This window comes from Topomyia yanbarensis, chromosome 2 (genome assembly GCF_030247195.1).
Source record: "Topomyia yanbarensis strain Yona2022 chromosome 2, ASM3024719v1, whole genome shotgun sequence".
NCBI classification, from domain to species: Eukaryota; Metazoa; Arthropoda; class Insecta; order Diptera; family Culicidae; genus Topomyia; species Topomyia yanbarensis.
Genome location: NC_080671.1, coordinates 371,701,690 through 371,728,973, shown reverse-complemented (window position 1 = coordinate 371,728,973; position 27,284 = coordinate 371,701,690). Strand labels below are relative to the sequence as shown.

The window sequence follows — 27,284 nt, the reverse complement described above, 5'->3', positions numbered from 1 at the left end:
AACTCAAAGCGGAACCGGAAGAGATTGACAAGCACGCTTCGCCTAATGGCTGTTCGTGTCGCGAGTGCGTACAGATCGATATCGTCGGAGGTGGTATGCGTCATTGCCGAGATGATTCCCATCGGCATCACTCTGGCTTAGGACGTGGAATGCTACCAGCGGAGAAATGCACGAAAATTGGTCCGAGCGGACTCGTTGGCTAAGTGGCAGCAAGAGTTGGAGAATGAGTAGAAAGAAAGGTGGACCCACCGACTCATCCCAAATGTATCTGCTCCGGTACATAGGAAGCATGGAGAGGTGATCTTCCATTGGACGCAGTTTCTGTCCGGGCACGGATGCTTCCGGAAGTTCCGACATTGGTTTGGACACGCTTCGTCACCCCTTTGCCCGGAGTGTGTGAATGTGAACATTCAAGAGACACCGGAATACGTGGTCTTCGAATGTCCTAGATTCGAAGAAATCCGAGTGACAGTTGACAATATCGTCGAAGGAATGTGCCTCGAGAGCATATCTGGGACGCTGTCAACAGAGTTGTTACGAGCATAGTCTCCGAGCTGCGGAGGAAGTGGTGAAGGGGCCAACAAAGTAGTGCCATTGGTTAAAACGCCGTTGTGAAACCCCGAATCGGGTTTCGGGATAAAATCTGCCGCCGGGGAACTCTCCGATGGTGTAGACTAGGCCCACCGCCGGGGACCAGTTGAGTTGTACGTGAAGTAGCACCGGGTTCGGGTCGTCGGGGCGCCAGTGAACTGGACATCAGGCTTCACCGGAATCGCCGGACCGACTTCGACGCCCTACCGGAAAGTTCGTGAGCAGGTAGGATCCACCGCCAGGGATTAGATCGAGTAGACCGCATCGAATAGCTAGCAGTGGATCATTGGGGCGCCAGTTAACCGGAAGCTACGCTCCACCCGGAATCGCTAGATGGACCTCAGCACCTACTGGCTGGGCCATTGTGTAGGCTTGTGTGTCCACTGCCGGGGACTAGATCGAGTAGATCGGGACGAAGCGGGAAGCTAAATGGCTCACAAAAACGAACATTGGTATAGGGAGCAATCTACCGCCGGGGAATTCACGGTAGGGTAGATTCGCCGCCGTGGACTGTCCGACAGAATCATGACGAAAATGGGAGCTAATTGGCTCATAAAACAAAGACCGGTACCGAGAGAAATTCAGTAGCCGTGGAACTCTCAGTTGGAGAGGGATAACATCCGAGTTGATCTCGATAAAGCTGGGAGCTAAATGGAAGTGAGTATCGGTGTCGGGGAAAATTCACCCGTCGGGGAACTATTGATCGAAGTAGGGTGAGTTCACCATCGGGAACTATCCAAGTAGATCGTGATAACTCCGGGAGCTGCGTGACTAACGGAAATATGAGCTAAATGGCTCAAGGAATCAGCACCTAAACGGTTCACGGGGACAAGCGCTAAACGGCGACGTAATAGATGGCAGAGTCAAGGCAAGAGGCAAGACAAGAGTCGAGAGGCTAATAGGTCGAGCCATTCCATGAACCAGAGATAGAGCAGAAGAAAGAGGTGCGATGAAAGCGCAACGAGCCTTCCCCCCACAGAGTAATACCTTGACGTAGTTCTGTGGGAACGAAGGGCGTCAAAAAGTAAGGAGTGTTTTTAGTGGTTAGACACGAACGTGAGTCGTGAGTCTCACACAGTGCCAATACACTACTGGACAGGCGTTTGAAACTTTTTAAATTTTACTTTTTTAAAAAATATACGCACACAGACATTTTCCGATCTTGACGAACTGAGTGGATTGGTATATAAAACTCGGCCTTCCGGGCCGGGATTAGGTTGGCAATTTTTAGAGTGATTGTATAACCTTTCTATATGAAAAAAGCAAAATATTTTGAAATACATTCTATAACTAAATTATTTAAAGATTTTGCAAATTAAATGAATTTTTGAAATATGTTTTTGTTATAAAGTCTTTTATCGTTAATTTCTTCAAAAAGTAATTATATTTTAACCTTTTTTTATTTCCAAATATTTTTTAAACATGTTATGGTTTTGCTGTCAGATATTTGTCACTAACTTATTAAAAGGGCGTGTTTTCACTACTTAATATTTTTATTGAAAGAAAATCACAATATTTTGGAAATTATTTCTTAAGAGCATTTTGCTTCGAAATGCCGTTTAGTATTGATATTGTATAAAAAAATTATATTTATGACTGGCAAATACTAAGAAATTTAGAAGCATACTTGAAGTCGTTGTTAAAAATGCTTTCTTACTGATAGCTTATATTCGCTTTCTATTTTTAGGCTTGCGTTACAAAAATATCATTGTGTTTTGTGAATGAATCTTTTGATCCATTTTTTTTTGGTTTTTTGAAAAAAATCATCAAAATATATTCACACAGAAGAATTATTTTGCTAAAGCTCGCTATCATATAGTTTTAGTGTACAAATGGCGATTTTCGAACAATATATTTTGAAAGTAGTCCATTCAAGATCTCATACGCCATTTTCATAAAAAAAACTCTTGAATAAAAATTGTATGTTTAACTTTGGAAAATACTTAGTCTCTCATACAGATGAAACATATAGTTTCATCAGAATCGAAGATGGTAACCTTTTTTGACGTAATTGGAACAATCCTGATAGAATTGGTCTACTTCAGAAAATATCTGTCACGTTACATAAAATCAACTGTGTTTACTCGAAAATGAATGAAAGTTTAAGGTTTTCACAATACTATTTCAAAAAGTAAACTCAAAGTAATAGGAAAATATATTGGATAGACATTCTAAGCAAGCTGTTGGTGTGGTCCAAAAAACTTTTTTCGAATTTTCGATCTGTCACGTTACAAGTTATTTGTTTTAATTTACTTAAAGATTAAAAATTACCATTAATCCATTTTCATCTGCAACTCTCAAGCAATATTATCAAATTAAAATTACAACACGATGGAAAAATTTGGTTTCGGGAGAAAAGTTGAAAATAATTAGTTTGGCGCAAAAATCAATCAAAAAATTCGCCCGCGGTTGCCATTTTCGGAGCCTTGACCATCGATATTCATAAACTGACCAGTTTTGTTCGAATCGGCGATGATCATGTTCATGAGATAAAAAATGATTGAAGGATAATGAAGATATAGGCATGAGAAAATGGTAATATTTGCTATAAATGACAAAATACCGTGGAACCCCAACTTCTCGTACTCTGATTAAGGCCGTAAAGGTTCCATTTGATTTTCCATTTCCTTACATTTTTTGATACCAGTAAATCTGCAAAAAAATAAGATTTGCAGCGCGGAGGACAAGTGTTAAATAGGAGATTTCGGGGACAAAATATCTCAATTTTTTTACGAAACTAAATTGTTTCCTTTCAAATACCAAGATCGTTAACTTTTATGAAGGTATAAGCTGTAATTTCACGAGTGTTACTTCTAGAGATATTTACCTATAGTGCCAATCGAAAAAACTTCACACGAAGTGGACAGGGGTCCAAAATTGTCCAAATGATGTGAAATTCGGTATCTGAGCTTATTTTGACATTTGTCACTATACGGGGAATGAGTTTTGTTTGAAAAACCCTGGTGTTCTACCTATCAAAACTGTAATGAACGAATGATTTGATATTTTCACCGGAGAAGCAATTCGTATCTTTGTTTTGCTCGATTTTGTTTGTAATAATGTGCAAAACCAATGTAGTGGATTCTATAGGTATGGCAAACTTATACTGCTCTCCCGCTCGAAGACTGTAAATTTGTTACGTAATAAATTTCGACTCCATAGACTTTTCATATATCAGGTGCTTAACATAAATTGAGCGAGAGAGCAATAGCATTGCCACACCTTAGAATTCACCACATTGATGCAAAACCTCCCGAGAGCCATTCGAGAAACTTCCAGTCATCCTATAATCAAGCTGCAATTTTACAGATAGCCTCGTTCTCGGTGACAACTTGGATTTCCTTGTAATTAATTAGATAAATCTTCGGTTCACAAGTTGTTATTCATCGCTGATATTTCGCATGTAATAAGTTTTGATCGTATTACTGAAATTCATTGGCATAAAAGATAAGCAATGCATGCTAAAGTATGAGACTAAAACAATAATAATTTATAATTACTATAAAATATGATTCTATTAAATGGTAATGTATTATTAGCGAAGCACCTGATCGGATAAAGCATTCACATACATATAAGACACCTTCTCTATTTCCAAGATAAGTCAAAAGGTAAACCTTGATTCGAAAGAATAACCGAATGTGGGTGAATTTCCCCAACGAGTATAGCACCTTTCGTAATTACCAACCGGTACGTACTGCTCCATGTACCGCGGGTAGTCCACGAAGTTCGTGAGAGTGAGAGTGATACCGCTAACACCGTGATACCGAGAGACAGATCATAGGTGGAAAACGCAAGGTTCGTACGATAGAATGGTTTGCATAGTATCAGCAGGTGTGAATATGATGCCCATGATCGCGGCCCAACAACTCCCGTTGTCTACTACGAGAGATTTTTGGAGAAACGTCCTATATAAGCAAAGGTAAACAAACCGATCGGATGTAGTGTTGGACCGAACTCGAACGCGACCGGATCGCGATTTTGATTTCTGGTGGAGCACTCGTAGCGTGTGTCGCCGATTCGCATTTACTGTGCCCGGCTTGGTCAAGGGAACCAAGAGTGGACGGCTGAAAGCAGTCAACCGAACTACAACCAGAGTGAATAGTACCGCGATTGAGTGTGAAGTGAAGTTTTGATTTATCTTGTGCTTGCACGGTGCTGCGGGAGTGAAGGTCGACTCGGCCAGATCTGATGTTGATTTATGTTTAATGCATTAGCTTGAAACGAAAGTAAGAGTGTACATGATTGGCGTTTTAGGCGGTGGATTCAGCGCAATCACGAATCTGTAACGTGAATAGTGGGTGGTTATTAAACCGAAAGTCTAAGAGGCGTGCGGTGCTATTTGATTTAGACTAGCTGTGATTACCCGGAAGCTGGTTGGAAGGTAGTAGATAAAAGTAAGCATGACAGTTATTTGGATTATGGCATTAGAATAACGAGACTGATTGTGTGCACAAAATTGCTCCAGATTTAATTATACTAGTTATGAAGCTGGTTTACTTCAAATTTGTTATACTACGAGTAAACTGATATTGCGATATGAACTAATCATCTGTTTATTAGGAAAAACATCTTTAATTACACGATAAATGTTTTGAGGTATCAAATCGAATCAATCTTTAAATCAATCCAGCTATGTCCGTGGCAGAAAATCAAGCAATCCTTCTATTTTATTAGAAAATCGACAATGTAGTGGCAAATGTACTCTAGTTTGAAATTGTCAGATAACAAATAAGAGAAATATTGATAATGCTGAATGAATGAACTAATATTATTTTTAAAAAGCAGTAAACTTTTCTTCTCTTTAAGTTATTTGATAAATTCTACAATTTTTGAAGGTTGAAGTCTACAAACAATAAATAATTTTATTTTGATTCGTCATTAATTTTTATTTTTTTGGTAAGAAATTCACCGTTTTGGACACTACGTTTCAGGTTGAAATGGTTTGAAAACTTAAACTATTCAAACCCTAATTGTGTTGAAATGGTATCTCAAAGTATATATTCCTAGAACGTGGAATAGTTTTTTTTCAATGGAATCTCGTGCGTTCTACGTCTAATGCAAACAGTAAAAGCTCAAAACTTCTCATAACCCAGTAATCTCTAACCTTCATAACAGTGAATAACAGTGAAAAAGGCGGTGGCTAGGCGAAGGCGAAACATAATAGAATAGATCGATTTAATATTTTTAGTAATAACAATACGCAATTTAATACACTAATACTTGACAAACAATGGAAAATTACAACCGGTATTAGGAATATATGCACAAATCGAATATGTACTTTCTTAAACCCCAAAATTCCATTCCACTGAGTAATAGTTATTACAAGCGCAACCACTTCGAGTTCCGTTATTTACTCTGCCGTTGTTTGTCGTTTGAATTATCGAATAAGAGTCCAATGTTGCAAAAGGCGGAACGGTGTTCAATTCCAAATAAAACTAGGGGTGTGTAATGCTATGGATATAACCGCAAAATAAACGCAAGACTAGTTGTTGATATATTTATATCAAGTAGTGGCAATCTATCAGGTCAGCATTTGGATAAAAGAATAACATAAACACAAAATAAATATAACAAATTTGAGCCTCTTCAGCATAACTTTACTCCACTTAAATAAACATTTTCAATAAACGCCATAGTTTTGCATATTATCTTGCTTCACCAACACTGAGCAGTGGCGGATCAGGGGAGAGGGTCGTGAGGGTCCGGATCCCCCCCCCCCCCGAAAATTTTTAACTTCTTGAGAAATTTTATTTATTTATTTATTTATTTATTTATTTATTTATTTCGTCAATCGATGTAGACTACAGATTTCCTTAATTACTAATGTGTATATTTCGTGAATTTAGTATAAATGAAGCAATTTCGGCTTTTACTGAATCATCCTCTTACGCGTTAGAATTTCTTTTGTGTATAAAATATTGCTTTAGTTTCAGTTTAGACATTGTAAAATCAATTGAGTCGCAATAGTGATTATAAATAGACATCATTCGATTTATGGGGCTATATTTTGCATAGTTTGTGCGAAAAGGAGTTATTGAAAATATACTTCGATTTCGTAGCTGTCGTGAAGGTGCATAAAAGTTCAATTTGGATAAAATTTCAGCTGAATCGATACGATGCGAAACGATATTATTAATGAATGAGAGCATTGCAAACTCGCGACGCTCCTTTAATGTTTGAATATTGATAAGCAAGCAGCGTGCTTCATAAGATGGCAGAGGGAATGCTGTCCATCCTAATTTACGAAGGGCAAATAATAAAAACTGTTTTTGTACCGATTCTATTCGTTCTTCATGTCTGCTTGAAAAAGGGCACCAAATAATACTGCAATATTCCAATATCGACCTAACATATGCAATATATAATATTTTTATTGTATAAGGATCTTCAAAATGATAGCTAAAGCGTTTTATAAAACTGAGCATGTTGTTAGCTTTGTGTATAATTGTGTTATAATGATCAATAAAATTTAACTTTGAATCTAATATAACACCTAAATCCCTAATTCTTTCACATTTTACTACAGTCTGATTTCCTAAGGTAATCTCAACATTCGGTGTTTGTCGTTTTCTACTAAAGGTTATTGAATTACACTTTTTCACGTTCAGTTGTAAGAGGCTTTTTTGACACCACATGTGGAAAATTTGTATTTCGTTTTGAAATGTATTAATATCCTCGGCATTTCTTATCTCCAAATAAAGTTTCATATCGTCCGCATAAATTAGTATTTTCAGTTTTTTGAGAATGAAGGAGATATCGTTCACGTATAAAATAAACAATAGAGGGCCTAAATGAGAGCCTTGTGGAACTCCTGAGGTGACTTTAATTGGATTAGATTGCTTTCCTTTAAATTTAATTATTTGCTGACGTTCGGAGAGATATGATTCTAACCATGTAAGTAGCCCAGGCTCAATGCCGATCTTTGTCAATTTATAAAGTAACATTGGGATGTCAATGCGATCAAATGCTTTACTAAAGTCTGTATAAAGTGCCTCCACGTAGTTTCCATTATCCATTGCAATCAGTGTATAATTAATAAATTCTAGTAAGTTTGTTGAGGTCGAACGACCTTTGAAGAAGCCATGCTGGAGGTTGGAAATTCTGTTTTTTATTTGAAGAAATATTTTTTCGTTAATGATTGATTCGAAAAGTTTCGGAATACAGGAGATTATGGCTATACCACGATAATTACGTACGTCAGATTTTTTGCCAGATTTATATATAGGCACTAAAAAAGATTTTTTCCATATTTTAGGGAACTGTCCAGATTGCAAAGACATATTAAACAGCCAGAACAATGGGGCAGTTAACTCGGTTGCTAGGTTTTTCATAAATAATGGTGGGATTCCATCAGGGCCAGAACCTTTTGATACATCTAAATGTTTTAGAGAATTGAAAATGTCTTCCACTATGACATGATTGACACTAATATCCAAAGGAAAATCGGGAAGAAAAGCGAAGTAATCGCGATCACGGTCTTGTTCAGAAAAAGTCGTATATATTTCTTGGAAGAATGTTGCAAATAGGTTGCAGATTTCTTCCGAGTTATCACGTACGTTGTCATCCAAGTGCATTGTTGATGGGAAATTGTCTGATTTTAATTTAGTTTTGACGTAATTGAAAAAATTCTTTGGACAAGATTTGATCTGCTGTTCCGTTTTTGAATTATAATCCGCAAGTGCAGAATCTATGGCCATATTTAGTTTATCGCAAATGTCGAAATATTTTTCCAAGTCCTCATTATTTTGGTTTTTCTTATATAGCTTATGGGCTTTTTGCTTCCTATTTTTCAAACTCTTAATTTGTCTATTATACCAAACGGGATGCTTCGAGTTGCCGTGTCGTCTTTTTTTTCTTAATAGGCACCTCTTCATAAATTATTTTGAAAATAATTTTGTAAAATACGTCCACTGCGGTTACAATATTTTCTTCATTTCTAAGGCTATTTTGCTAGTCGACACTACTTAGCTTCCGCCTGATATTGTCATAATTGGCTTTATGGTATTCAAAGACTTCTTCAAAGTCACAATCGCTGGGTTTTTGAATTTCATGGATGAATAAGGAAAATTCAATAGCAGTATGAAATGCTTCATTTTTCCACAAAGGAGTTAGAGATTCAGATACACAGAAGTCTTCCTGAATGTTTGTAAATAAAAGATCGAGATAGCAATTCTGTCGATTTTTTACGTGATTTATTTGATTTAGTCCTATGCTAGCAGTTTTGTCGAAAATATACTGCAATGTTTCGTTTTCTCCCACGACTGGGATTAAAATATGTTCGTTTTCAGAGTCCGGAATAAAATCTGCGTTGCGTTGGTTAAAGTCTCCGTAAATGTGAACTTTAACCTCGGCTGGGAGTTCAGATAAAATTTGTTCAGCAATTTGGAAAAAAGCTTCGTACGATGTTATATTAGCATGCTCTGGTGGGAAATATACAGAGGAAAAAACATGCATTTCGCCGGCAATGTTTGATTTAACCCACACATGTTCAAATTCCTTAAACTTCACTGTGACTAGAATTTCTGAATTAAATTGAGCCGAAATACCCACAAGGACTCCCCCGCCAGACTTCTTTTGAGATTCGTGAAGATTTCGATCGTCTCTGAATACGTTAAAACCACTGCCGAAAATTTCTTCACTTTTTACGCTATCGTCCCAGCTAGTTTCAGTTCCTAATATAACCAAAAATGACGAACCTAATATACGTTTATGAATTTCTGCCATTTTGGCTGGACTTTTCATCCTATTAAAATTTTGACAATACATTAATAATTCTGTCGCAGTCTTTTTTGTATTGGAAAGTCTACCATCATTATCTAATTCTTGGAAAACACTGTGCTCAACAGCAAACTCGTCTTTTTCTTCTTCTAAGGAAAGTGTCGAAACTACCGAAAACACGAATGTTGAAAGCGGCATGCCTCACACGGTGATGATGATGGCGAACATTCCGTATTTACTGCATTTAATTGTTGCGATGATCTTGATGTATCACGTGCTGGGTAGGGATTCAAAATCTCGCCTCGTGTAAATTGAATCGATGGAATATAATTTGTAGGTAGGCCGGAAAAACGATCCTTGGCTGCTGCAAGAAGCACTCTATCCGGTGGTAGAAAATTCGTGTTGCAGCTATGATTGGGATGACGGTTTTGGTTATGACTGGAGCAACTGGCACGATTAAAAAAGTTGCGATTGGAAAAAAATTTAAAAATTTTTTTAAAATAGTTTCTATTTTAAATTCGTTCTAAATTCAAAATTATTCCAAACCAGATTCGACCAGCAAAGCTGATCTTAATTAAATGAAGGAATTACATATTGTACAATGAACATTTCAAAATCAAAATTTCGGACCCGCTCCGAATTTTTTTTTCTGGATCCGCTCCTGACACTGAGCACAGTTTGATTGCAATCAGTTTCTTATCGAAGCAGCGTATTGCTAGCGGTTAGAAAAATGCAGGGTTTGTCGCTTTCATCCATATCATTATCATTGCTGTCTAAGACAGCCTGTCTTGAAGACTGTTGGTTGGTTGTGAATATGGCTGTGAACCTAACAACTTTACTTCCAGTTTTCTACCTGATGATGCTAGTCGTTGTTAGCTCAACAATTGCTGATGGTGACTTGCTTTAGGAGGCAAAAAAGAAGCTCCTTTTCGCAGTTTTTTTTGACAAGGAATGACAATACTTGGCTTTTTGAAAACAAAATTTGTACTCGCATTTGATAAGCACAAATAATTGTTTTCGTTAAACACTATCACAAAATGACGGAGTAATGGGTTGTTCAGCAACTTTTTACTTGTAGCACCTATTTGTTGGAAAAAATGCTGCTCGTAAATTTTGTTCAAAACCATGAAACCAAAATTTCCGACTTTCATAAGTACATTTTCTACGCCAACATGTATAGAATTCGTGAATTTGTCATTTTTTTCTAAGGTTATCTGAAAATTGCATATTTTTGGAATAAAATTATGACTTTAACGTGAAATTGGTTTTCAATATTTTTAGCGACATTCAATTAGCAAGGGACTGGAAAATGCAGTATATTTTTCAATATTAAGAGCCATAGTACTCAAGGGAGAGCAAGGAGTTGAAGGAAGAAATTTTAGAAAAGCGTGGAAAGGGTCATATGAGCAAGCTTAGAGTTTAACCCTTTGTCTGCTACCGCAGGAGTCAGGATCTTTTGGCATTAGAAATGCGAATCACTTAAGCCTTCGGCAAGTCCGGACGAGCGTAAAGTAACTTGCTACTTCATGCTGTCGGAACCGACAAAAAGTTAACTGTAGTCCGGTAGTTTCCTGGACGGCTATTAAAAATCCAGAAAAATGCTGGCTGAATATTTTGAGATTCTAAACACACATAGTATAAAAGACACTTGTTCGCATTCATTATAAAATCACAACATAGGTTGTAACGCGTGAATTCTCGAAATGGGTAGTATAACAAGCTTTCGAATCAAAATAAATAAAGGATATAGACGAAATTACAGAAGATTGGATCAATTATTTCTAGGAGCAAAATTTCTGATATCTGTTGCCAAATCTGTTTTTTATACAGTCAGGCTGCGCTCAATGCATTAAGGGTTCCTATGTGACGCTCAAAACTAGTATGGGAGTGTATTCTTGCACTCCGACAATTGGCGGAGAAAAATGATGTTAATTCATACTGGGTTCCGGGACATTGTGGAGTTGCAGGGAATGAAAAAGCCGATGAGCTAGCAAGAACAGGGTCTTCCACTAATTTTATTGGCCCAGTTGTTGTTGCTTCAAAAGTGATTTTTCATGGTGGTCTACATCCACATAATGTATATTCTGCTACGTTTTACTTTCTATAGATTTTCAATGTGGAACAAAGACTTAATTTGGCTTTTCTTTTCGGTCTTCATACTGCCATGGATATTAGGCAACGCACCATCCTGGGCAACGGTCGCGTTGGAGAGCAATTTGTTCAGCTTTTCGTCATTTACAATGGCCAGATGCAGATGACAGGGAATGATCCTGGTCTTCTAGTTATCAGGGTAGAGGGTACCGACACGCTCGGTGTAATGACCCTTTCTCAGCAAACGATGGATTCGACTGACAGGAAGCTGGAGACCGGCACGAACCGAGCGGGGTTCTGGCTTTCTTCTTACCATTCCTCTTTTATCGTATCCAGACATGGCGAGCGTATGCCTGCATGGAAAAGAAATTGTTCCTAAAATCGTGAATAAAGTGCAATGAATTCTGGAATAATCACGTTTTTACGTTACGAAAACAGGATCATGAACAAAAATCATGGCTTTTATAATTATGTTCAATTTCTCTTAAATAACGCCCGCGTAACGCTTTCATTAGTGGAAATATTTGTTTTTGTTTTGTGAGCTTCAGTCACGGATTCCGCTAAGTTATTTCTAATTCGATTATCAGTACGCAAACTAGTTCACAACTTTTATTCATAAAACCAAAGGTTGGATCATGATTTTTTCATAGATATATGAACATTAGTTCACAAAATCAAAATATTCCGGCTTTTTTTCGTGAACTCTTTCACGAAATTCGGAATTTTATTCATGAATCGATTCAATCCTCGTTAACTAATTCATAATCCCTAATATATTAGTCACGATCCAATATCCGTGCTCGTGAAATAGTTCACGAACTCATGAAATATTATTAATGTATGCGTGAACCGGTTCATGAAACCTAGTATAATAGTCACAACTTACCATTCGTTTTCGTGAAATAGTTTACGGTTTACGTGCGAGGTCAAGAGGGCTGGCCATCGAACCAAAACTAATCTTGTTCGCGAATTGTACGGACCAATCATGGCACAGACAATAACTACTTTCACAAAATTCTTTATTTCCTCTATTTTCAGTAATTGTACAGTCTATGTAATTAGTTTCAAAATTGTTGTACATATTTGCAATCAGATAGCGGAGAAATCTATTTATTAACGTTAAAAAATCGGGTGTTGATCTCCTCTCAACTTCTGGAAAGCAAAATTTGGAATCATTTTCCATTTGATTATTCAATTTATTATAAAATTCGCTTACACAATTGCTTTTCTTACATTTAGATGATTATGTATCGAGTTCAGATAATACTAGTTTACAGCATTTCTGAACTATATCAGCTGGTGATCATTTTCAATGTAAAATCGTGTGCTGAATCCGAAAATGAAGTCAAAAAACTTACAGTAGAACAGTTTTCGAGTTACAGTAAAAAATGAATTTCACCTTTAAAATTAAAAGTGCGTTTAGTAAAATCCAAATATTACGTTATTTACGAATCTATTGAACTTTTTCTTAATTTTTCGTCATTTTTTGAAGAAAAATGAGCTTTTTGTCAATATTTTGGCCAATATAAGCAATTCTAAAAATTATATTTTTATAAAAAATTAAAGCCTGCTAATAACCAATGAAAATAAGCACTTATTAGTTTAAATCGGATGATAATTGTGAAAGTTATTCAACTTTTTGTAGAATGGGAATTTTTGAGTTTCTATGGGTCAACTTATTGAACCGTCTTGATTCCAATTTTTCTAGAGTTTGTTTCATAATATATGTGAGATTCCCTGCCAGAATTCTGTTAAACAAGTAAATTGGAGAATTTTGAGAGTATTTAATGTGGGATAATGTTCGAACTTGTTTATCCAAATGATTCAAGACTTCTTATAACAAAAATGGTGGAGTAATGCCATCAACAATTTGGCATTAAAAAATGCGCATACTATTTGCATGTGTCATACAGAACCATGTATGTACAAAATACGTTGTAAACGCTCCATAACGCCTTGATACACACATCGGAAGTTTATGACGGTGCAAAATGTTAAATTCGCGCACTAGCTTCACGAATGATGAGTTATCCACCTATTTCGTCACGTTTTGTTCTACTAACAATTTATTTTACGTTATTAAAACGTCTAGAAGTTTATAATTTGAAATTATATTAGATTCATATTGGCTTCTACGATGTACCGATTTTACTGTACTGGTTCACAAAACTTCAATATACTATAATAACATCTAAGTGCAATTACAAAATATTCTAATTTCTTCAAATCGTGCAGATTTTGTGATTTTAAAACTAAACTAAGTCTTGTTCGATGTCTTACATAATTTCAAAACACGAACTGCTAGGAAGCAAAACAAATTAAAATTTTTACAAATTATTAATTTTATAATACTTGACGAATGTAGTATCACATATTTCTATGGATTCGTATAGTTTGTATTAACATTGTACAAAGCCCAGTTGAACAGCTAGCGTTTCAAAATACGAATTTTATGACGTGTGATGGTTTAGTTTACAACGAGTGTTATTTTATATAATACACTTGAAAACAATACACGCAGTATTGCATACCAATCATTCGATGACTTATAATTTCATTGAGCTTGAAATTATTTTTATCAGAAGTCTTGAATCATTTGGATAAACGAGTTCTAATATTACCCCACATTAAATTCTTTCAAAATTCTTCAATTTACTTGGTTAACATAATTCTGAAAGAGCATCCCTCGCGTATTATGAAACAAGCCCTAGAAAAAAAATGGAATCGAGACTGTTCAATAAGTTGACCCAGAGAAACAAAACTTGCCATTTTACAAAACTTTCGTAATTTTCATCGGATTCAAACTAACAATCTAACTAACAATGAACTTATTTTCATTGGTTATTAGCAAGCTTTAAGTTTTCACAAAAATATAATTTTTAGGGTTGCTTTATCTTGCCCAAAATGTTGACCAAACGCTCATTTTTCTTTAAAAATTGAAGAAAAATTAAGAAAATTCGTAAATAACGTCAGAACCAGTAGTCGAACTATAACAAAATATTCGAACAATCGAAAGTGAATTCAATTACCTCTAATTCAACATAATAATATATCATATCTATGTACTACACCCGAAGATGTTTGGATTTTACTGAGCGTACTTTTTATTTTAAAGGTAAAATTCATTTCTTTACTGTACCTCGAAAACTGTTCTATTGTAAATTATTGGGCCTCATTTTCGGATTCAGCACGCAATTTTACATTAGAAATGGTGTCCGAATATTGAAGTACAGATTTTTATTTTTTTGTGAACTAGTGGAATATACAGAAATGCAGAATCTATATCTATCTTTAGTCATATAATTTCTTAACTCTGTGAAAAGGAGGGCTAGGCTATGGGCACACAGTTATTGCTTTCTAGCCGACAGTAACGTATGCCTAATTTCTAAACTACCCGGATAGTTTCACTATTTCAGATTTTTGTTAAAACGGGCGTGAATCATATGGGTTGGGTTTTCGAAATTTAGTTATAATGTCAAACTAGTTGTCTGTAATGTTGATGCCAGATATATTCAGAACCCATTGAGGAAATAGTTTATGTTTATTGCATTACCTGATTGCTTGCGGTTTCACTGTTCACTGAGTCAGTAAATAACCGCGTTTCCTTAAAAATACGTAGACAATCTTTTAAAATAGTTATAGTGAAAAGTAACCATCCTTTAGTTGTTACCAACCTAAACTAATAATCAAGCTACATGAACATTTCAATTTTCATGATGTCGATGTGTAGGAATCGTGATGAAATTAGTATTTTCCTGTCATGTTCCTACTTTATGTTTTTGTTTTACAAATGTTTTCATGGTGTGTTGTATAATCAGGATGTGAATGGAAAGAAACCATGCAAAAAAGTTCCTTTGAGAGCTCAAAGTGTGTGAAAATAAAGGAAGTTCAAAGGATCGTCAATCATTATAAAATTAGGGCCCGTTCATAGTTTTTTAGCAGTTTCATATAAATGGGTTTTTAGAAAATTTTCCAATGTACTGGAGGACTTTATGAAAATCGTTCAAATTTTAGCCACAATGTAATAGACTTCTTCAGTCTTTTGTGATATTTCCCTGGAAATATCTCGTTTCTGAGCGATATTATGATTTTTGATATTTACGTTATAAAGATTCATCATAATAACACAAAATTGAAGTAACCTATGGATTCTTGAATTAGCTTGTAATTTAAACAACAAGTTACAGAAGACCGGATCAAGTGATTCAGGTAGAATTTTTATTTCGTGCGATTTCCTCAGATTTTTTAATGATAGTGCTGTTATAAACACATTGACTATTCCAAAATCTTGAAAAATTTGCAGGTAAGCGCTCACACCAATGACGAGCGTGGACTTTCTCGTGACTTTACCCTCCTCTAAATTGTCCATGTGGTATATGGATGGTCCCTTATTAGTTTTCTCATAGTTCCTTCAGTGTTCGAGGTTTATTTACATCTTTTGAACTTTTTTTGGAAAATCAGTTGCATTTGATTTGTTTTTCAAAAAATGTTACTAAACTCTCTATAAAATTAGCCGGCTGTAATTATGAACCAATCGGTACATTGGCTGACGAATTTATCCGACTTTCGTGACACTTCTATTGAAGCTTTCGTGCACTAACATGACGAACAGTATAAGAGATATTCAGTTTCGCGCAATTTTAGGTGCACTTTAAATACCTGTTCCAATGTTGAACCGATTTCAGCAAAACTGGTTTCATTTTGAAGTGAGATGAGTGAGATTTCTTTGTCACTTTGATACAATTGTTAATTTTACTGTAAATTATGGAACAACTTCAAAAAATATATATTGTAAGTAATCTAATGTTTGTTTTGCAAATTAGCTGTAGAATTCTTGCCTCTCGTTGGCTAGTAACAACAAGTATCGGACTAACATCCCTTAACATTATCAATAGTACAACCCTGGCCATAACCGGTGTCGTTTAGTTAATTGTATTATGTTCTTCGAATCAGTGAATTTTGTACAATAACTATGGTTTATGTCCCAAGTATCAGTAATCTGCATCGTTGCGGGTTTTTAGTTATTTGGCGAATTTCTTAGTGCTAACATCTCATTCTAGCTAACCTAAACTAAGCTTTAACATTTATCGATTATGTTCACGAACCTACTATTTTGTACCGATCGATTAATAATGGAATTTTCGTTTTTGACATTGCACCACATCGATGTAGTCGATGCTACACCAATTCAAACATGGGAGTAATGAGTGTATTTATTTTCTTGCACCTCACCGATGTAGTACCAGGTAATAAACTACGCTATAAGAAAAATCAGACACTACTATACCAAACGCGACTGCTGTTGTTGTATATATCTGAGTGGGTCTATAAATAGATTTCACTGAATTTGTAGTTCCACTTTTCAATTTTTGGACTATTTTGATAAGCTCCACACAACAAATAAGTTATCAGTGAAAAGTTTTGAGCACTTTTCGTTTCAATATATGAGTTGATTGAGAGGAAGATAACTGTAAAGACGTAATTTTATGTCAGAAGAAAGAACTTAGCCAGCATGTAGCAATGAACAATTATTGTTGTAATTCGGCAAAGTTGACAGCCTCGACAGAAGCCATCACACATCAACTTAAAGGCAACCAGTTTTCGATCTGAGTTTTTTTTTCTCAAAATGTTATGTTGGAACAGTTTCAAGCAGCAGAGCCAGGCAACCTAAACATTTACCACGTGGTGAAAGTTTTATCACCTCCCTTGATAATACCGTGTTTTGATTATATTTTGTTCATGAAGGGTTCATCAGACTGTCCGATAATATTGACGAGCAAACCTGTTCGGATCTGTTTTCAGAGAAAACAAATGGAAACTAGTAGATAAGTTGGAATGGGTTAAACGTGCATACAACACGTGCAATGAGCGAGCGATATCACCGCGGTGCGGGTAGAGCAATTGTTCAAAAGTGTGCAACCGGAGTATGAATGTGCTAATTGAACCGTAGTTATGATGCTGGTGACGATCTGTTATGATTGGTTTGAAGGTATACAAATCGCGTTAATTTCGTTGTTCATTGTATGGATTGTCGGTAAACATCGTGGTACGGCGTACTGCAGGAGCATATTAATATTTAATTTAATCTGCATGCATTTGTGGAATGCTTATTCGCTGTTGAGGAGAGGTGTGAAAGTTATAAAAAACCCTACATTAGAGTGGCCAATATGTTGGAATATTGCCAAATTCTCTGTTGGATCACTTAGCAAGAGACTGTGTCATTAGTCAACATGCCAGTATGCTTGTATAACTGTATAACAGAACGAGCGATTGACCACGGCCTCAGCATTGAAAGCCGAACGAAAGGGGAAGTGATCCAAATCGATCTTAACCACTGTGGTACTGCAAAACAACAGCTGTAGCAAATCACAGGAGAAATCGTTGTAGAGTCTAACTGAGCCCCCAATCTGGGAATGCTGCAATAAGTGCGACGAGAAGATAACTAATTCAAGAAGTGTTATACAGGCAAACGTTGGATTTGTGATTACAAAAATCAATATAATCTTCATTCGCAGCTGCACCCCCCCCCCCCAGATACACAATACATCAGATAGATCACATGGTCGATAATCTAACGGATGAGCTCAACAATCAACAGCCAATTGTTTTTTTAATTCGCGTATTTTACACGGCTCACTGCGTTAGTTTAGAGGAGTCGTGGGTCTTCTTTATATTTAAAAGATGTAAACCAAAAAATACATACATTTTTGTTTAGAGCCTTTAGATTAGTGCGCGCAATCTGCCATTGCGAGCGGATATCTTTTTTCACGGCGAGAAAATGTTCGTTTTCTCGCCAGTTTTGGGGTCATTTTCTGGAATACTGCATTGATACTCGCGATCAGATGTTCTTCCTGGCTTTTTACCCTTGCGGGTTACGAGTGTGAATCCTCCATTTTTGGTTGCTTCTTCAAGAGAGATATTGAAGCCTGGGTGTTAGCATTTCTAGAGGCATGTTAGCTTTTCTCAGCGATTTCTGGACGTAATGTGTTGTTTTTCACAGAGCTGGCAAGTGCTAGTTTGTACTCGGTATATATATATAAAGAGTTCACTGTGTAATGGCGTCACCTCCTTCTATTTTGTGCTGCAGGGTAAGGTAGGAGGGAATGGGTTGGTCTACCCGCATTTTCCTCACATAAACTACATCTGGAAAATCTGGAAAGTAGTTTCTCCATGTGTCCTCCGTAATAGATTCCACTTCTCCGAAATTCGACATGAATCTTTTAATTGCCACATTGCAAGTAAATTACGCAATGGTTTATGGGGGGCGACAAATTGTGACATATTGAACATATGGGGCAGGGGAGTAAGCTAGTACGTTACATAACGTTTTTTCCTGCAGAAAAAAATCAAAGTAAATTTTGGGCAATTTTCGCGTTACGTAATTTATGAATGGTCCTTAAGTGGAGACAGATCATGTATTTTGACTTCAATATTTACATTATCCATATATAGACGATTCTTGATTTTTGCGTTGTCACCAAACCCGTAGCAATTCTGTTTTACGTGGGGAAGACTTTTTTTATTTTGATTATAGAGGTTTTAACCTTAAGGTCATTCGCCTCTTCGGGCTAGAAAAATCTCTAACCCTATGTGCGGGGTCGATACTCGAACCCAGGTGCGCTGCGTACAAGGCAATCGATTTACCAACTACGCCCACCCCATTATACATTTTTATTCTATTTAACGTATATTCAAGCTTTTTATGTTACAACGACATTCAATTTGAAAGGAACTGGAAGACGTAAAGTATTTTTAATGCTAAGAGCCATAGTTCTCAAGAAAGGCTCTGACTCCTACGGTAGAAGACAAAGCGTTGATTCGTCGATTGAATCTCTAAGCTTGCTCATATGACTTTATTCCACGCTGTTCTAAACTTTCTTCCTTCACTGTCTCACTCGGAAAAAAGAGAGCAATTGCCACAAAACCCATCCCTTGATCCGCAGGTACTACAATATGGACGAAGTATCGCTACACGGACCCAATGCTGCGCTCCAGGATACCGAAACCGCAGTATTACTTTACGTTGACCTGTGAACTTCACGTCATGAATAGTATCGTTCTTCCAATGCACCTGCAATTTGTGCAGAACCTGGAAGCATTCTGTGTTGCAGTGGCAACCGATGTATAGGATACCGACTTATACCTCGAGACGACCTATCATCGGGAAAGGCGAGTACCTCCATGGTAGCAGGGATTGGCGAATCGGATCTCGAACAGACATGTCACTATTTGAAGGCTGACCGCGTACATCGTATCTACTGAGTTTCGCGTGCTGGGAGCTCACCAGCTGATGGAAAAACTCGACTCACTAGTACGGCAATAAAGTGCTTTATCAAAATGGCTAAGGCGTTATACTTCTATGACCAAATCAGCCACGAGAAGCCCGACTTCAGCGAAAGTCTACTAAATGTTGGCGATGTCACTAGTTTTTGGGCGAGTATTTGGGAGGCCCCCGTACAAAATCACGAATGACAGTACCAAAATTCTCCTCTCCAAGGACAGCAACACGTTCAACTTATTAAAGTACAGACCAATTACCTGTCTAGCAAGTCTGCACAAGATTATGAGCACCTTCATCGCCACATAGGTGTGGGGCCTATTAATCTTAATGAATCCCACTTGCTGACTATAGGCATGGTTCCAGTAAGGTATTAAAGAACTTATAAAGTTTATTGCCTTACTGGGTGCAGTCGTCCATACATCTAAGGGTTGTATTATCCCCTTATCGAAGAATTTGCTCCTTTTGTGGAAAAGTGCTACACAGTTACACAATAAATGTTCTGAGCTCTCCCTATCTAGGTTGCAGAAGCGACAGGTATCATCTTCTATTTTGCCTAACTGCTTGAGGCAATATTTACTCGGGCAGTGCCCTGTTACTAAACCACTGAAAGTACTTAAATCCTTTTTAGACATACTAAATGCAGTCATTGTTGGACAAGTAGTATGTAACCAACGGAACCTTAGTTTGGCCTATATCGATTACAAGAAGGCGTACGACTCCATACTACACTCACCCCTTATCAAGGTATTGGGGATGTGTAAAGCTGATCCTGTATTCGTGAGATTCCTGCGGCAGGCGATGGAGCAGGGGACGATAACACTGCAGCTCAGAAGCGGGAAAGACGTGTTGCGGTGTAGAACAGTGGTTTTCGTTCCATGTATCCTTTTTCGAATATTGATTCCCATGATGTACCCCTTTCGTACAATTGCTCACCATCTTTACCCAGTCAGCAAAAAATGATTTTCATTTGAATGAAAGCCATAATTTTCCGTTGGAAATACCTAAATTTTCTCCGGGTTTCAAACTTAAAGGATTCCACCGTTACGTATTCCGACATGATGGTTGTAATAAATTTATTAATAGTACCCAGGTGTTGATCGTGCAGACGCATATCAATCTTATCATTGTCGATATAAATGGGTATCTTGGTCCTACCATGCTCAACGACGTATTGTATGTTGTCTTCCATTGCGTAGCTTTCCGTTATAGCCAAAGTTTTAAATGTTTCAGTAATGAGTGTAGTGAGCTTGTATAACGACGACTTCCGATAGTCTAAACTGCATTTGCAAATTTGCTGTTGAATTTCGCTGTTGAGTTTCAAACATCTTGAAATGAATGATCGATATCGTATCGATGAAATTAACGGTGCTTTATTATTCACACTGGCTTTGGATGATATTTATTATTCGATTGCTTTGCTTGTTTATAGTACTGGCACGGTACATATAGACAGCAGACTTTAGGTAGAAACGTTCGTTTGATTCACTGCGCTGTTGACAAGCAGAGCGACAGATTAGGTGCTATTTTTCTTTTTATGGAATGGATTTCCAGTAAGACGAAAAAAAAAGCCACTAGCAAGATAACTCACGTAGACGCAGAAGCACCGGAATGCCGATTTATGCCAAGGAGAAGCGCTGGTAACCATTGTTTCATCGATATTGACGAGGTACTCTTGGGAGATTTAAAGAACCATCGAAAGGTACAATTGGGAGATTCGACTATATTAAGTATTGTTTGTCACATTCCGATTGAGGATGAGTATACGTTGCAGTTATGGTTGCGGCCAGTCGTTACTGCGATCTAGAGCATAGTGAAAATCGAAGACTGAATAGATAGAAATATATTAGGCTTACAGGAGAAAAACCAGGACAAATCAAGCATTTTCCTCGACTTGCCAGGACACTAGGACAGACAATGCAAAACCAGGACATGTCTTGGGCAACCAGGACGTATGGTCACCCTAAATTTACCCCAAGGGGTGAATTCATCTTCAGTTGAAAATAACTGGTCTAGAATGCTCTGCATCTTGAGAGGGACATTCCAAGGCGATTCCTTTAATCCGCTGACTAGAACACCGAATCGAAACGAGTATGGCTATCAGTAAGGTCACCGGAGGAGGTGACCCATACCTTCTACATGGACGATCTCAAGATCTATTCTGACTCGACGGAATGAATTTGGGCTACAGGAATGCCGATCTGTTCAGCTACTAATAAGGCGATTGGTCGACACTTTTTTTTTAATTCGTTTATTTGGCACGGCTCAAGGCGTTAGCTTCACGGAGCCGTGGGTCTTTTATATATTTACATGATGTAAACAATAAAAATAATAATTAATGCTAAGATCGATCCCGTACACGCGACTTGCCATTGCGCGCGGAGATCCGTTTTCGAATCGGTGAAATATTTGCATCCACGTCAAATATATCATGGGGGTTATTTGTATTTCTGTTGTCTTCGCACATGTCCGGGTCATCATCGGGGTTACTTCCTTGATGTTCGCGATCAGGTGTTGTTCCTAACTTCTTTCCCTTTCGGGTCACGAGCGTGAACCCTCCGTCATTGCTAGTAGCTCCCTCATTGCTGAAATTAGCTGTTGAGTTTGTGGTACTGGACGCGGCTTTCGCAGTTGTCATTATTGCTTGAACAGCAGCCACAAATTTGGCTACCGTTTGTGGCTCAGGGAATGATATTGGAGACTGAGTGTTGGTATTTCTTTCTGTAGATGACTTTTCTTAGCGGTTTCTGGGCAGGGTTGTCCGTAATGTGCCGTTTGTTCACAGAACTGGCACGTGTTAGTTTGTCCTTGATATGTACATAGAGTTCGCTGTATAATGGTATCACCCCCCTTCTGTTGTGTACTGCAGGGTAGGGTAGGAGGGAATGGATTGGTCTACCCGCATTCTCATCACAAAAACACCATTTGAAATACCTGGAAAGTAGTTCCTCCACGTATTCTCCGTAATGGAACTCACTTCTCCGAAATACGACATGAATCTTTTAATGGCCACTTTGCAAGTACGTTGTGCCAAATCATGTAATTTAACTTCCACGTTTCCGTTATCCACATACACAGGGATCTTGATTTTTGCGGTGTCACAATCCAGAACGTGTTTCAAGTTGTTTTGCGAAATTTTTTTGCCTGGGCGAATTTGTTGAACGTTATCAGCACCGCGTGTCTGACGTGCTTCAACTGGATGAAACTTACGTCTGAAAACCGAAGCTGCATTTTCTCCTTCAGCAAATGTTCCATATCACCAATACTCGGTCTTATGCGAAAAGACCGGAAGTCAATGGTCACTGTGTTAGCTCGAAGAATCACATTTTGTTGTCGAGACTCAGTCATCTTGATAGAATAATAGTAACGGTTTTCTTTGTTCTTCAGACAAAGCACACAAGAAAAAAAGCAACTGCTTGCGCTGGCTTGGGTAGCAGCAGAGAGCACACTGGTATTGTGACTGATGCCTTTGGTGGTTGAGAATAGACTGATTGGTCGACACTGGAGGCTGCGAGATCGACGAAGGCGAGTTGATTCGGGATATGTTTCGTGGTGAATCGTATAAGTACCTCATATTCCGGCAACTTCCCGGTATCCACCACACTGATATCAAGCTTAAGCTTCGAGACTAGTTCTTGAGTTGAGTGAACTGTCTTGAAGTCTTTCCTGAACGCGAGGAATAAAGACAGAGCAATCAACATGTTTGCTGTTTCCATATTGAATTACAGTTTCGGCGTCATCACATGGAGCCAGACTGACCTGAGAGATCATGAGATAAAATTGAGGAATGCGTTTAAGCAAGTGGGAAGCCACCAACCTCAGACGGTGCTAGAACGATTCACATTGACACGGGGCAAGCAATAGTAGACCAATGCCAAATGCCAACCAACATGGAGTATATCAAGCAGTTTGTGTTGCGAACCGCAACTATAGCGTTATTCACTTAGCGTAAGCGATCTACAAACTTAACTGTATTCTGCAGATTGCGGAGTAGAAGATTTCAGAGTAGTTGGAGCAGCCGTACATCGACAATGCTGCATCAAACCTGTGGTTCAAGTGCGGAAAACTCTCTTTAGTAATCGAGTCCGATATGATAGCTATCCAGGACAGCTTGATGCCGACGAGGAATTGCAGGAAGTATGATTGCCATCAAGACATCAAGGATAGTTGCCGGATGTGCCATTCGCCGCACAAGACCAGCCACCACATTGTAGCCGGCTGCTGCGTAGTAGCCATCGCAGCCTACACCGAGCGTCACAACAGCGTTGATAATATTTTGCACCAGTAATTGGCGCTGCAATATGGTCTTATGGAAGAGATTGTGTCGAACTACCGTTATCTATCTGTACCTGTTCTGGAAAAGGCCCGTTTCAATCTGTACTGAGATCGCACTGTTATATCGGAACAATTCCTGCACCACAACCGCCAAGATATACTAGACTTCGACACGGCTCGACTTCGCCTTGTATTCGACCACAATCTGGTAGATACTCACGCTGAAAAAATTGCCCCGGATTGACGCTAGCTCCAAAATAAACGGACACACTATTTCAGCTTCTGCGTGATCCCAAATTTTTCTCCACTAAGGAGAAGCATAGTGCCATTGACTTGCTGAGCCACACCAAGTTTCATTAAATCTCTTCAGCTTAAATTAGAGCTCCTTTTCTTGCGGGACATCGCGCAGGATCGGGGGTTTGTTCAGAAACACAAACACAAACAGTTTTTTCGTTTCATCGGAGCTAACATCAATCCGGCGCTTGCTTAGTTCTGTCACTAAGTTAGTGTCGGATTCTGATAAGAAAAGGTCGAAACGTAATTCCCATTACAAATTCACTGTATGATTTAGCCTTCGGTTCTTTTATCTTTTCTCCCACACAAAATCGTGTCAATGAATGTATTTACATGCATATCTAGTCCAACTGAATATACCAACATACTGGCATAATGCATCATTTGCTGTTCGGTGCAACCGGTACAAATGCCGGGTAAATGCGATACCAAAGCAAATTAATTTCCTCCAATACTCGTTTGCAATGCACTAAACTAATCGAGCTCACTTAATACTGTGGAAAACCCCAATTTTCTCCATATACCCATTCAGAGCTGAGCACGCGACAAAACTGTATACCGTTGAATTACCGCAAAACCACATGAACCATTGCTGCGCATCGTTCGTAAAAAACCCCTGTCGGTACAAAACAAGATGAACTTGACTTTTTTCGATATATCTGTTTATACTATATGTCTCTATCTATACTGTCCAATGATCGTACGGTGTAGTTCGGCGACAGGGTAAGCACCGCATACGTATTAATTTTGCGGGTGTACTTGACCAAGAAGACAGATAAATAAATAGAGAGGGAAGGCCGCATATCTGTAGAGCCTGCGGGTTATAACCAACATAGGTCAAGATTTCTATGATGGCGGAAGAAGCAACCTTACGGCTTTGCCGATTCAGGCACAAATTCCTATTGAGAAATTGCTTCCAAACTGGCCAGAAACCGCGCTGTCTAACGTTTTAGCTGTCGTGAGGAGAAGATAGATGAATACTGTAGCAAAACTCATACTTTGTTTCCAATTTGAAAAGATCATTTGCTGGAAATATTCGGTAACCGCCAAACCAATCAAGCAAATCTCTTATTGAAACCCGAGAACAATTTGACTGTGCGTTATAGTGATAGTTATTTGATTTAAGAAAATCCAAATTGGATGCAAAATCCATTTATTCGTCAAATTTTTAAAAATCAAGGCATGACAAAACAATTCCTAAACTAATTGATTATAGGTCAATGTCCTACGACCGAAAAAAAATCGATCACTACCTTGAATCTCACCAGCACTGTACACACGCTATATCCAGATCACTCGAGAAATTGTCCAACCTAAACACAAATTCCGTGTCGAATTTTTCTGTCTGAAATCTGCACGAAATACAACTGGCTTTATTGCAACCACTAGGTACTGCAGCAGGATGGCGGTCATTGTTCCTCCATATAACATTCGATCGAATCGTTGCACATATGTCTTTTAAGGTCGACGAGCAGGTGTGATAGCGAATCAAATGCATAGGAGCGATTTGTCAATGTGTATACGAATGAAGATTGATGGTGATTGATTTCAAATTACAGTTCCGCTGGGGCACAATTTATGTCACTTTTTAGATCTACAGGCAGTATTATCGTAATCGATTGACCTAGAAACGTGAACAATTTGCTCAAGAATCTCGATTTATGGTTTCTCCTGAGGTGTTATTTTTATATTGCTCTTTTCATTGGCGTGTGAATTTATGCGGGAATTTTGAAGACTTTTGATGCTGGGAAAAATTACTAATATGCAAATATTGGAACATGTTAAGAATTGTTTAGAAATTCCATGTAATAAAACTTGTGATTCCCATGAATTTGTGTGCCTTTACTATGTGAGGTTTAGACCATCTCGTAAGGCTTCGAGAATCATCAACATCGGTCAATACTGCAGCACAGTTTGTTAGAGCAGGATGACAATATTCCGGATAGGGATCGTAGTATTGATGGAAAACAACAGAAAGGTGAGAAAATCCGGAACGTACATTTTCGTCCAAAAATCAACCAAACGTTAATTAGAATTAGTTTTGGAATAAAGCCAATATGGATTATTTCAAGTTTTCAGCAAATAAATTGCAATCCTTTAATTAAGTTGGAACGCGTTACCGGGTCACACAAAAAAATGAAAATTTGGGTGCGTATTTCGTAAAAAACCTGCGTAAAGGTAGCTATATAAGAAACTAGCTAATACCCATCGCGCGTTGCTGCGACTTTCAACGAAATAGGACGAACATACAATTTTTTTCCGTAGCGCCATCTGGCGGGAAGATAATCCCTATTCAATAGCACACAAACACGCTCCACAACAAATGCCTGCTATGTATGAATTTTTACGGAAATCGGTTAAACCGTTTGGGAGTCCATAAATCATAAGCATACAAACATTGACTTTTATATATATATATATATATATATATATATATATATATATATATATATATATATATATATATATATATATATATATATATATATATATATATATATATATATATATATATATATATATATATATATATATATATATATATATATATATATATATATATATATATATATATATATATATATATATATATATATATATATATATATATATATATATATATATATTCTGTGGATTAAATCAAGTTTTTATTGCTTTTCTGGAAATAAAAGTTTATTACTTAAATGCGTTTATTACCACGAAGTTGATCAAATCTTTTCGACAAGTATTTGAAACTTTTTTTCCCACAAAAATTAAGTTTATACGGTCAAACAGAGCCCATACCAGTCCAATAATTTCTCCAACTAGTATTATACTATGTTCGCACTATATAGTTTAAACATAATATAATAATAATTATAATAACAATCCGCCACCACTGCAAGAGCAATGGCAATAGCCTACAAAAATCTACTACAACATTTGAAAGGTACCTATACAGAGATAACAGCAGCATTTTCATTAATGTTGTTAATCGTCGTCAGGTTTTCAGTGGTGATCCTACGTGATTTCTCTTTTGTCGGTTCTCATG

At 37.5% G+C, this 27,284-nt stretch overlaps 1 protein-coding gene across 3 annotated transcripts in view; it reads left to right on the top strand.

Annotated features, from left to right (window-relative positions):
- Window positions 1–27,284, top strand: part of LOC131684533 (organic cation transporter protein) — a 64,662-nt gene that overhangs the window by 31,737 nt on the left and 5,641 nt on the right. Inside the window, exon 1 of one of the 3 annotated variants that reach the window (XM_058967506.1) lies at window positions 4,548–4,988. The exons of the other annotated variants lie outside the window; for them this stretch is intronic. Within the exon in view, the coding sequence (XP_058823489.1) occupies window position 4,988 (1 nt within the window). The 5' untranslated portion in view covers window positions 4,548–4,987. Of the gene's footprint in view, window positions 1–4,547; window positions 4,989–27,284 lie in introns of those variants that run through there. 3 annotated transcript variants of the gene reach the window in all.